At 40.3% G+C, this 13,484-nt stretch overlaps 1 protein-coding gene across 2 annotated transcripts in view; it reads right to left on the reverse strand.

Moving 5' to 3' along the window:
* The window catches only part of LOC138626308 (ADP-ribosylation factor-like protein 15), a 155,379-nt gene that overhangs the window by 126,585 nt on the left and 15,310 nt on the right, over positions 1-13,484 (reverse strand). The window contains exons 6-10 of one of the 2 annotated variants that reach the window (XM_069707866.1): positions 10,298-10,496; positions 8,898-9,029; positions 6,070-6,242; positions 5,394-5,577; positions 468-4,019 (exon numbers count right to left, since the gene is read on the reverse strand). The exons of the other annotated variant lie outside the window; for it this stretch is intronic. Of the exons in view, the coding sequence (XP_069563967.1) occupies positions 1,963-4,019; positions 5,394-5,577; positions 6,070-6,242; positions 8,898-9,029; positions 10,298-10,496 (2,745 nt within the window). The 3' untranslated portion in view covers positions 468-1,962. Of the gene's footprint in view, positions 1-467; positions 4,020-5,393; positions 5,578-6,069; positions 6,243-8,897; positions 9,030-10,297; positions 10,497-13,484 lie in introns of those variants that run through there. 2 annotated transcript variants of the gene reach the window in all.

Genomic DNA, 13,484 nt, shown 5'->3' on the forward strand with positions numbered 1-13,484 from the left:
TCATTTCAGTGGAGGAAATGAGGAACAATTTGGACCCTAATAAACCTTTTTAGAGGAGAAAATAAAAAGACTGCGCAGGTTATATTTGCACACAGACATGCTATGATTTTGCTCCTGCATCCAACATTTTAAAGTGGTTTATTGAAAATACGGTATAAATAAATATGACACTTTTGTTACATCGCAAGTTACGTCATTCAGATGAGACAGGAATACACAGTGGCGAGACAATTCTCTTCAGTACAAAAATGATTTCAGAACATACGCAGTGGCTTTCTGCAACTTTAATCTCCCGCAGCTTGACAGGACACGTCGGAGCCGCGCCATTCATTTACAGCATCGTTACAGTGTCGACCTATTTCAGATAATGTCCGTGACTTGAGGACGCGACTTAAACAGGTTTATCAGTGATAAATAATAAATATAAATTTTAGCACTCATTTCAGTCAAAGGAAGTTCCTCGAGTCAGCCGTTTACAAAAATTGTAAGATGCTTCGTGCAAGTGACGGACAGCTTGTTCTGTCGACAGATGTGTAACGCAGCACCTCAGACTGTCATTCCCAGGTGGAGATTAGTGAAATTGTTTTGGGGTTAGCAGCCAAATCTCTCTAAAAGTACGTAGTGCCACCATCTATTCATCTGTAGGTGAACCCGTTGATAATTTACGGAATGATCCTCATTGTTTGAATCCCGATTACAGATCTGACGGTGGGTACAATGCAGTGTAGATTTGTAGATTTAAGATCAGTGCCTTGACTTTTTGTGCACGGTAAAATAAAATAAGATGAAAATACAGTGTATAGTAAAATAAAAACAGTGCTAACGTCAAATTGAAGTGATTTGATCGGGCCTCTAATGAAAACATTGGTTTCGATAAAGGTATCAAACGTGCCATTTCAATGTCCCAATTCAATATACAGCCACGCTGGGAAGCATGTGACACGCAATTGTCCATTTTACAATGTCCAGTCCTATGTTGCATTAGTCCTATAGCGTCAGACAAAGACCTCAGAAGCTGACAACACATGCAACCCTCGATGAAGAGAACATGAGATAAATGATTTTAACAAAATACCTGAGTTTACAAAAAGTTGCTATACTATAATGTATAATACATAAAAACAATATAAAATCTGCACAATCGATTGAAATGCTTAGATATTACATAGTGTACCAGCGTCAGTCTTAGTAATTCACAGTTTCAATCTGTTATTGGCATCATCTTCCGCTCAGATGATCATAACCCTCAATGGGAGAAACTTCAACATGCATGAGGACCAGTAAACCATGGTGATTAGACATAGATGAAGCACAAACGTAGTTTATCATTTACTGCAATGTGGATTCATTTGTAAATGCTCAAGTGAAAGAATTTTGTCCCAACATAGAGCAGCGGGTGGCGTTGGACTGTGAACCAGAGTTTTCATGATTGTGCAGCTCAAAGAAAACTCCGAGCTGGTCGGATAAATGTGAATGTAAAGGACTTTGGCCGGGTGGTTTTCCTCTTCATCCGTTCTTAAAGCTGCATGAAAACCCGAGCAAACAACCTTGACATATAGTATTATATCCTTATAAATTCACACAACTAGCAGACACAGCAATATTATCACCGTGCTGGAGCTGTGCTTCTGGCCATGTTTAAATGCACATTGTTCTTCACTTTCTACCTTAGCTCGTTGCCAATTTTGTATAGTTACCGGTAAATAGGAGTGGTGAAACTTGAAACAAGTGGTAATGCATTAATAAAACTAAAACAATGAGCTTAAAAGAGGCCAAAAAGCTCCATAAATCTGAAGTGCTGGGTGATAAATCAGAGTTTGTCACCAGGAGTGAAACCTCACACACGACAATATTGATTAGAACCTGCAACACGTAATAATTAAATGTAACCTCCTTTAAGTACACAACCACAAACCTGGAACAATATTCTCCAATGTGAACAGAAAGTTGTCTTTTGGAAGATCATACCCAGTACTGATTCTTTTGCAGAGTGGGAGTGGCGGTTTGAACAATTTGGGAAGATGCTACCAGGGAACTATTGCTCCAAGAGCTTATGAGCAGGTTTGAATCAATGTTGTTACAGGCCGAGCCCTGATTTGGTGTCATTAACCGGTCAAGAACGGGGCTGGCAGGACAGGTGGAGTTTAAAGGGGTGACAGTCACTGTAGGAACTGTTGTGCTCCGCTGGGTTTGGCCCTGGTAAGACTGAGTGCTTGGAAGACCAGTTGGGGGTATCTCCTGTGGTGCAGCAGTGCTCTGCTTCCTTTGCCTGTGGTGTCGAAGAAAGACAACCAGAACCACAAAGATGATTACAAGCAGCAGCAGGGCCAGCAGTGGTAAGATGACCAGGAGTGGACTGGAGGTTTTTTGAGGGTAGGACTCTACACGAACTGGCGTGTTCCTAAAAGGGAACTCCTCGTTTTGAGATGGTTTGCCAAGAGTTGTACTGAAAATGCTAGTTCGGTTGGAGTTTCCCCAGCGGTTGCGTCCCTTGAATTTTTGTTGGTTTTTGCTTGGTTGCTGTGTGGAGAGGAAGACCGTTGACAGGACTGACGAAGCAGTTCCATTTCTGGAAGTCTTGATTGGTGTCTGAGGAACAGATGATGTGGTTGGGACAGGACTCTTTGTGGTTGGAAAAAGTCCTGCATTGTATGGCACAACTGTAAAGTGGAACTCCCCTTTAGCAGGTGGGACGTTATCAGCTTTCAGGACAAATACGAGCGAGTCATTTAGTTCTTGAATCCCACTCATGTTGGCATTGAGCTCCATGGCTACCTTCCCCTGCATCAGCTCGAGAAAGGTGAAGGACTCAGCTGGCACAGATTTCCTGGACATTTGAGGTTTTGTCCAAACCACCTTCCCATACTTAGGATGGGACATCATTTCAAAGACAGGGTCACTGTCACTTATTTTAGCCAGTTCAGAGGCGTTAAGAAAGCTCGGGTTGAGTTTGGCAGTAATCCCGTTGGAAATCCTCAAACCTTTGCTGACCTGGATCAAAGGTCTGACAGTTAAATTAAGCACTTGACCGGTCAGATTAGCCTCTGAAGTGAAGGCAGTGAACTCAAAGCTGTCTTCTGACGAAGAAAGAGAGGACATATGGTAGGACAACCATCCAGCCTGTAAATCCTCCTGTTTGAATTGTGTAACCTCTTGGTTGCCCTTCAGAAGTTTGCCAAAGTTTGGAGGCTTTGTAATCTGGTAGTGAATGCTGGCATTTCTCCCGTTGGTCTCAGCAGCGAGGTTGTCCTGGGTCACAGACACTGATGTCTCACCTTGCAGCAGTATCAATCCAGTATAGTTGACCAGGGAAATGGCGATTTCAGTCACTTCTAGGTTAAACAGTTTATATATAGGCTTATGGTGGCCATCTGTGACACTAAAGTAGAATACCCCCGAGATTGAGCTTCCATCGTGGATGAAATAAATGCTTCTATTATTGATTTGGGCTTGGGTAAAGGCCACTATCGATTCATTCAAACTTCCCTCAAGAGCTAGGTAACCGTTGTTGGGCTGACTAATCACAGAAAACTTAACATCCTCAGGGGGATTGTCTAAGTCTTCAACTTTGAGATTTTCCGGTCCGAGGGCCACTGTATCTCCCTGAACCACCTTCACACTCGGAGCTTTGGTTTTTAGCAAAGGCGGTTGATCATTCACAGCTGTGATTGTAACGTTAAAACTCTCCACAACAACATCATCGCCATCTTGAGGGCGTTGCGCGGTCTTGCCTTTGGCATTTAGCCATGCACTGAATACGAAAGAATCCCGGGTTGTCTCGGAGTTGTCGTGTTTGTAGGTGATACCGTATTTGTTGACAATGAATTGGGAGAAGTTAGGTTTCTCCTTGGTGAGGTTTCTCTCACCTACAACAATGACACCATGCTGAGGCAGAGATGTCACCTGAAACCAGACCTCATGGAAGCTGCGCTGAGGCGTCGGCAACTTGGACATCATGTTAGAGGCATCAAGTTTGGACTCGTCAATGACGACACTCTCCCCTTCTGTCACCTCAGCACCTGTTACCAAGCAAGCGTCAAGTTAATTGCCAAGGGCGAGATTGTTTAACATTTGTACGCGATAAGAACATCAACAAACACGAACTCTGTGGTTTTTAGTGCCAGCAGCACTCTAGCTAGCGTATGGCAGTATTGGCCTGTCGCTCAGACATGACTTTTCCGAAAGCGTCACCATGGGGTGTGTTCATCGACAATTATAACTCTGCGCTAAAAAATAAAGATAGGTGTACCTCAAGGATTTATTTTGGGACCCATTTTATTTACGATTTACACAAACGATCTTGGTATGGGATTAAATCCATATGCAGATAATACTATTATCTGTACTGCGGCACCATCTTAAAAAGTGGCAATGGATTCGTTACAGGCTGCTTATAATTTATTGAAAATATCCCTTGTTAAATTAAAACTGGTATTAAATTCTAAAAAGAACAAATTTACAATTTGTATGCCCTCCTGTTCATCTCCCACTGACTGTAGATGACACCTCCCTACAGAGGGTTACATCCTGGTGATATCGTGGCATCTGGCTTGATGACAGGTTGACTTTTGATGTCCACATTGATAAGACTTTTTAAATTTGTCAGATTATGGCGATTTCATTTATATGGATGCATCTTCATCTCTTTTGAAGAAACTGGATGTAGTCTATCATGTTGTGTTGGGGTGCGAGAATTTGAAAACATCAATGAATATATGATGCATGAAATGGTTAAATGGACTTCGCTCTTGTCTCAGGAGAAAAACCCTTGTGTTCATTTTAATTGGAAAAGCTTTGGTTGGTAAATTACCACCAACAGCTATGACACTGATCATTAGAGGAAATTCTCCTCAAGGTCCCTCTTCCCCGTACGGGGCTGGGTGAATCTGCCTGTTCCTTTCATGCGCCTTAAAGTTGGAAAGAATTGCAAGGCATACTTAACTTGAAATCTTTACTTTTTCTTAAAATGTATTTTAAAATCAGTTACTACACAAAAATGTTTTCGCTTTTAGCACAATTCCTTATTTCCCGTGATTGTTAATTGCCCTGGATTCATTTATATTATGTGTTTATTTATTGTCTGTTTTAGGGTTATTACTTGTTTCCATTTGTAATTTTTTTTTTTTTTTAAATCGTATCATATCATTTTGCTGCCAAAGCTGACTAGGACTCCCTGACAGAAGAGATATTGTATCTCAATAGGACCTTCCCAATAAAGGATAAAAAAAAAAAAGAAACAAACTAGTATTGTTAACATGTTAAAAATTAAACCTGCTCTACAACCGCATGTTAACAATGTGAACATGTTATCATGTTGATGTTAACATTTAGTTCACCGTGTTTCAGTGGAGTCTCACACAGCTGCTAGTATGACTGCAGACTCGTGTCCATACCTGTGTTTGCAAGCAGGACTGTGTTGTGTTCAGGTCCGGTGTTCTCGTAGGAGATGTCTATTTTGAAGTTCTGACTGTCCAAAGACGCAGGCGGTGACGCTACAGAGAAGGTCATGGAGTCGATGGCTTCCCAGCCCACTGACTCGATGGGGGTCTGAATGTACACAACCTCTTTCCTGTCCACCTGTGGTACAGAAACAAGCCAGAGCCTCAGGCAAACTCCGGTAGTTCATTTACATCAACTAATTTGCACAACATTCAGAACAGCCTTCCATAAAGTGAACTGAATCAAATGTATACAGCTCGGTGGCCTCAGTAATTCTCCCTCATTCTGGAACATATTAATACAGTATGTATGAGAAATAATCATTAATTTAAATCTGCTTTGCTCAGCAGTAAATATAGTACAAGCATCACAGCTTTGACCATCATAATCCATCTGAAATAATTGATTACATAAAAGCTTTACGTGCTCCATTCAGCTAAAGAAGCACAAAGTCAATATTCTGAATGAGGATGTAGAAGATGTATTATTCATACAGTGGAAATCTGGCAACTTTCCACATGAATGGAGGAACTCTCATGTTTAATCTGTCTTTTGTTCACGTCCTCTGTATTCTATTTTGGAAATGTACTTATGTAAAATGAGAGACAAGCGTTGATACTCTTCACTCACCATATCTTGTGTGAACGTGGAGATGTCTACAGTTGAATTATCGGGCCGCCTCATGACCAGACGCCCCAGTTTAGGATGTCGAATCACACTGAATGTAATGATGCGGTTTGAGGCGTTGCTCATGTCATTGGTCACAGCTTGTAGATGCTCGTGTGTGATTGATCTAGACGAACCTGTAGAAAGATGAGAAGTTAAATACTGATAAAGTGGCTTTGCTTGATTATTAAACTGTATCTGTCTACAAAAAAAAAAGTCACTTTGTTGTCTGTTATTTCATTTAGCTGTGACCGCACTGTTTAAACTTTTGTGTGGCTGCATCAAATGTTGTAAGTTTTCCCCCCTGTGAAAGAGTTTCACATCTTTTTGACTCCAATTTATGCAAAACAATCTGTCTGGGATAGACTGACGAGAGTCCTTTGATGTGTCAAATTAAAGCTGCACTGCAGACATCAGAGACTTTTTACAGCACTGTCCAACTGCAGTGCGGGGTGTTACATAAAACCCAAACAAGAAATTAAAGTGGATCAGCTCCGTGCAGGCACAAATTTTCCATTTGGGGAAACAGTGAAAAGACACATCTACTGAACACGATGACTACTCAGAGCTGCCTTTCTTCTTAAAATGAATTACATAGATCTCCGTAAGCCCTGCTGCTGCTGTGAATAGGGTACGGAGCCTAAAAAAAGACTGTTGATAAATGATGGAAGGCAATGATAGAGGGGTCGAAGCACAGAGAAATTCATTCATCATTTGTCGAAGGCAGCGCTCCCACCATCCTTGTCTCTCATGGGAAATGTCCTGCTTAGAAGAGGGAGAGACGAGCTGTCTTGTGTTTTCACAATGAAAATCTATTTTACGCTAACTCTGTACGGGATGAGGTTTTTTTTGCTATATTTGCAGACATTTGTGTTATATACACACACACACACACAAATGATTTGGTTTACATATGATGCAACATTGTTAATGTCCTACACTATTATCCCCATATTTTAATGATTGTTGCGTGCACCTCTTCTCCGTGACGGAATGGCTTTTCACTCCACTTTTGAATGCGGCCTTTCGGAACAACTTATAAACACATTTGTCACTTTAGAAAGTCTTATCTGGTATTTGCAGGTGACACCGCAATGACCGACAGTCGGAATGCTTTCAGATAAACGCTGGCTTTGTAACGAAGGACATTTAGCAAGGAGTCTCTGCACAGTTTTACAGAAAGCACCCAGACATCTGAGGTTGGTAGTGAGGAAAAGAAAAAAACATTTATCTTCCCTCCGCAGTGTGAAAGTGTTTCATGTCTCCCCTCATCCCATCCAAACCATTCACTGTCAGTAAAAGCTCCCATCCCATCCCGCCCTCTCTCTCTCTCTCTCTCTCTCTGCCCCGCCTGGCACAAAGCACAAACAGGGCTGCCTCAGACAGACAGTGGTGCAGCTTTTCAAGTACCCACTCACCCTGTGGCTGGGAAGCTCAGCAGAGTGTGCCAGTTGGCTGTTTGCTGCCCTCACAATATACATTCCTTCTAATTCACACAGCAGACCACTGAAAACCTTGAAATGCGTTTGCAGACACGGACGACACCCAGTCAGTCTATTTTTAGCTCCTGACTATTAAAACTAGTAACTATCAAAACATAAAGACAGAAAGCTGAATGACCAATCTAACATTTGGGCAAAATAAAGACTTGGCTGTTAAGAAGGTGCTGAATTATTTAACCAAACACTTCTGGGCAGATTAGTTGCAGTGAGGCTGAACATGCAAGCAGGCATCAACTTACAAAATACAGCTAATGAGAAATTAAAGATGTCACACACACACACACACACACATTTCCCACTTCAATATTTGACTGAGCCCTTACAAAAGAAAAAAAATAAAGAGGAAATCAATACTCTGCTTATGGTTAATAATAGGACTAAAAAGAATGTGTGAGTCTGAGTGAGCCAGACAAAAATATGCTGCTTCAGTTCTTTTCAGGAAGCAGCTGTGGCATTTCATGATGACTCAAAACCAATAAAAACAAATTAAACTTCACAAATTCTTGTGAGCTCATATCATGAGAAGAGGGGAAAAAAAGAAAAAGAAGCTACGCACAGTTAAGACATTTAAGCTTAATTAAGTTTGATGGGGCAAATCATAGTCAGTGCATGTCTGGTGAAAATCTGTATTTTTGTTACTGCCCACAAATCACATTGGAAGACAAAAAACAACAATGAACTGCTAACAAGTAATTGTGTGTGTAACCAAAGTCTGTTGCAGTTCATTCCTCTGAGCTTCACAAAATACTATTTAAAACACATCAGTGAGCCACACCACTGCACTGGGTCACATGTGTCTCCATTCCCATTAATATTGGCACTGTAGTCAATCCCACAAAGAACTGATGTGAGTATTTAATAGAGTAACAAATATGTGTGATAACGAATAAATATATGTCTTAGGAAATTACTTAACCTTTCTTAAAAAAGCAATTGTTTTATATTATATATATCCATCCATTTTCTATACCCACTTTATCCTGAACAGGGTGACAGGGGGCTGGAGCCTATCCCAGCTCACTTTTGGGCTAAGGCAAGGTACACCTTGGACAGGTCGTATATTATATTATATTATATTATATTATATTATATTATATTATATTATATTTGGGGCCTGTTTCAACATGTGGTGTCTTGGAGCTGAGTCCCACAGAGGTAGGACGAGGACAAATATTGTGAGAAACTAACAGTTTATATTTTTTCATGAGATTTGTTGCCTATGGTTAAAATATGTAATAATACCAGCCTTATCCGTTTATGATAATACTCTTCTCAGAGGGTAAAACTTGCCTGGAAACACCATGAGTGGGCGGTTTTTCACAAGACTGAGAACCAAGGCTTTGGCAGTGATGCTGAAGATCTGCCTGGGAGTGAAGTTCACACCATCATTGACTTGGAAGTTGAATCCTCCAGACATGGCACCTGGAAATGACATGAAACCAGAAATGAGATGAAAAGATCAAACCGTGAAGACGTCTCTGAAGGCAAGTTCTGCCTCCTGCACTGAATGTAGAACAGCAGCATCTCAGTTTTGTAAATGCATGTTTTCACTTTGTTCTTGGCTAAAACAAAACTACAAATAAGCTTAACCGTGTTTCGGCAGAATACACATGAAAACTTCCTCATCAGCATTCCTGATGTTTGTGTGAAGAAAAACTGCACTGCAACTTTAAACCCCTTTTTCTGAGCCAATAAGGGAAACTCAATATACTCCTGTAGGTGTGTGTAGAGGTCTGTGCATGAAAAAGAAAGAGACGTTCTTATGGAGGGCTGTTCTGAATAGGGTAGAGTCTATTATTACAACCTTTCCTGGTGGGTGAAAAGGGAAAGAAAAAACTAGATAAGAATCAGAACAGGAAGCAGAAACCTGATCTGAGTCACCTTCACATGTTGACAGACTATATTCAACATTTTCCATCAGGATTCTTTGTCTTTCGGTCGAGTCTGTCTCTATCAGTGCTGCAATTTAACAGCTAATGAGGAAAATAGCACATTGTTCCTGCTGATGACTGTAATTCACAGAGTTGATGCCAGTAGGAAGCAATTCAAACCATTATTAACGGCCAACAGCACCTTCTAGTGGACACAAAAGAGAACTACAAAAACAAGATGATGAATTACATTTGGGCATTCCTGCATTAAATCTAAACCTTAAGAGAATGAAAAGACACTGATAACATTTGGAGTAATTCATTTCTGGTTATATTTAGGACTGGGAAATAGGATCAAAATCAATGTCTGATATCAATATATATTACTGTGGCTTGTTGCTGCCATCACATCACATAAAACTTCACACAGAAACATAAACATCAAATATAATTTGAAGAATAATTTGAAGAATAATAACACGATAACAACAATAAAATCCAATATTACTACAAGTCAATAAGTGATCAAAGTGACAGGATCGTTGATATTGCTGTAGTTTTCTCTTTCATACCATTCTCCATAGAATTTTTTTATAAATAAAGACATTTCTGTTTTCTAGTTTGTCTGTATCTTCCAATATCATTTACGCTCATTATTTAACAATAGTTAATGTTTAATCTTTTTGTTGTTGTTGTTGTTAATATGGGGTAATGTTCAGGGTTTTCTTTTGCAGTTTGTGTAAATGACATAAACAAATCACATTAAAATATGAAATTAAATCTTTTCCAATACTTCATGTAACAGCAAAATGACTTTACCTTTGTGAACAAACAGCAGCTGTCCCTGGTCTATGTGGGCCTGGGTGAAATTGAGCACTGCCCTCATGGGGGCGCTCTTCAGGGCCAGGTGTCCGTTGCTGGGTGGGGTCACCATGAAGTGGAGCTCCTCTGAGGGGGAGTCCAGGTCCTGAGCTCTCAGGTCGTCCAGCCTGATTTCTGTCACGGAGGACACCCAAACCTGGACGCACCACAGACAAGGACACAGCAGGCGTTGTCTGTGATGTTGTTTAACACGGCTTATGATGTAGGGCTAACTGTATTTGTCAGATAAATCCAAGTTTGACATTTACTCTGATATATGGAATAATATGGAATATTGGCTAAAGATACTTATTCAATTACAGCTCATTTCCTTTTGTGGATGTCACTCTTGGAATAAATCCCCATTAAAGTTACCCAGAAAAAATATAAGTCTGTAAGGTAGACCTAAACCAACCTTTAGTTATGCTGTTATAGACCGAGGCTGCTGAGGGACCTCGTTACACGCTGAGCTTCTTTTCTTTCCTCCTACTCTTTAACTGACTCATACCTCACCATCTTTTTCTCTCCCATAGCTTTTTCTTATTGTCTGTTGTCTCCATTCAGTTCCTTCGCTCACATAGTTTCTGTTCTTTCTTTTCCAGATGTCCCGTCATGGAGCTGCATGTCTCGGCCCTGCGCTTGTCATCTCCACCAACAGTTCTTCTCTTCTATCTCTATGCTGTCCTTTTCTCTCTCTGCTCTCCTCTCACCCTAACCGGTCGAGGCAGATGGCCGCCCACCTCTGAGTCTGGTTCTGTCGGAGGTTTCTTCCTGTTAAGAGGGAGTCTTTTCTTCCCTCTGTTGGAGGTTTTTGTCCCTTAAAGAGGAGGGGTTTTTTTTTCCCTCCTAGCTTATGTGGGAATTGTTGAATTGTTGGGTTTCTCTGTATAATATTGTAAAGTCTTGTTGTAAGGACTTTAATGTGTTAAGTGCCATGAAATAACCTATGTTGTGACTTGGTGCTATATAAATAAAGTTGAATTGAATTGAATTAAGGTACAACAATTATTGATTATGTCTAATTTGTACTTTTTCATGAATTAAATGCACTTGCATAGCAGCTAAGTAACACCTACTCTCTCCAGACATATAATACAAATGAAAAGAAAGCGAGGCACATAAAAGAGCAACAGAAACCGCTGATGTGTCCTTGTCATTCATCACCTCATACAATGGACCCGGGATGCTCTGTGGGTGCGAGTCCAGCTCCAAGGCTATTTCAAATCATTTTTTGTTCACTTGTTACTTCCCGCTGTACAGTGTATCATCCAGAGGCAGAAGTGCTACAAAAATAATCTCAAACGCATGCTCCTATAGATGGTAAGACAATAACAACCAGAGGAAAAAATGTGGCTCGAGTAATGCACAAATCAAGGACACCTCAGGACTAAATATAGCCACGCAGACTGTTGTGAGTGTTGGTGAGGCACACTGAAGTCCTGTTTCCATGTAGATTCAAAAGCTTCACGCCAACACAGAGGAACTCAGGAACCCATTGACACACACAACATAAAACTACTGAACCGTTCAGGCACTTGACAATAAAGGACGAGCCTCTATAGTCCAGGCCGGAGCAACTATTGCATAACTAGCCACTATCCACTGGTAAGGTTGTCGTTCCACAGTAATCGATGCAACACCGTGACAAAAATTCACAGAATGTATGGACTCTGAAATCTGATGAACTGAACTGGCCTTTCTCACAGCAGACTGACTGGTAGGAAAAGTGCAGGTGTTACTGATGATCGTAACGATGGCTCTGCTTTTCACTCCGGTGACAGAGAGCCAGCGTGCACAATACCAAGACCCTGAAAACAAATGAGATAAATGGAATACAGCCATCTCTCTCAATCTGACACACACAGTCCACTCACTGAGCTCATGTCATTCACACTGGTACTAACTGTCACTTGCACTGGTATTTGTTAATAAACCGTTATGTGCAATAATGCATGCTGCACTTTAGGACTTTATGACCAACAGTCAAGCACACCAGATTGCTGCTCTCAGTCGCTTTTTGCACAACACAGTACATTATTTTGTATTTCTTCTTTTTGTATTCTATTTAACTATTTTATTTCTTTGATATTTCTTTAAGTGGTTTATTTTTGTTTGATTTTGTAAATATTTATTTTCTTTCTTAGGTTAGGGAGGATCAGCAAAGTAAGAATTGAATTGTACGGTGTAATCACCTATTTTCATACTGTGCATGTGACCATATAGGTCTCTTAACTCTTCATTTTTGTTATTAATGCCTGAGCTTTTCCTGCTGTGACATAACTGTCTCCTGTCATGGGATGAAGACCTATTACTGATCAATGCAATTATATTTGTACTTTTTAAAGTATAAACGAGACAAAACACATTTTATTTATATATTATGTCAGTAAATGTTATGAAAAATTCAAAACTTTTCTTATCATAGAAAAGTTGGATCAGTTTCATTTGAATTACTCTTAATTAATTTAAATTTACTTTTTGGGGGGGGCATGTTGTAAACACTGACACTTGATACTTAACCTATAAAGTAAAAAAAAAGAAGCTGCCTATTGACACACTCAGCTTTCATTTGGAGTCATACAGTTTTTCTGGCCACCTGGTGAATGTGAGTCCAATATTGACTCTCTAAAGGTCTCCATAGACCATGTAGCAACGAAATACTGAGCTCTGTTCACCAGCATACCAACACAGACAAGTAGGTGAGAATGAACCAGAACAAGTTGGGGTGGAAAACAAAAACAGTGATCTGAAAGATGCCGAGACTCTGCAAAGCTGAGGAGACAGCACAGTAGGAATAACTAACATCATTACAACATTAGGTTTAGGGGGCAAACACTTTTTCACACAGGGCCATGTGGGTTTGGATTTTTTTTCTCCCTTAATAATAAAAACCTTCATTTAAAAACTGCATTTTGTGTTTACTTGTGTTATCTTTGACTAATATTTAAATTTGTTAGATGATCTGAAACATTTAAGTGTGACAGACATGCAAAAAAATTTGAAATCTGGAAGGGGGCAAACACTTTTTCACACCACTGTATGTAGCATTTTATGCAAAGGGTGTGATCACAGCCTCGTGTCAGTGTTCACACACTGGTAAACTAACAGGTTGTTCACTTGCAACTTCCCACTGCAGCTCTCTGAA

This window comes from Brachyistius frenatus, unplaced genomic scaffold, assembly GCF_029030835.1.
Source record: "Brachyistius frenatus isolate BFR_SWC_R1_liver_20210118 unplaced genomic scaffold, ASM2903083v1 Contig_72, whole genome shotgun sequence".
NCBI classification, from domain to species: Eukaryota; Metazoa; Chordata; class Actinopteri; family Embiotocidae; genus Brachyistius; species Brachyistius frenatus.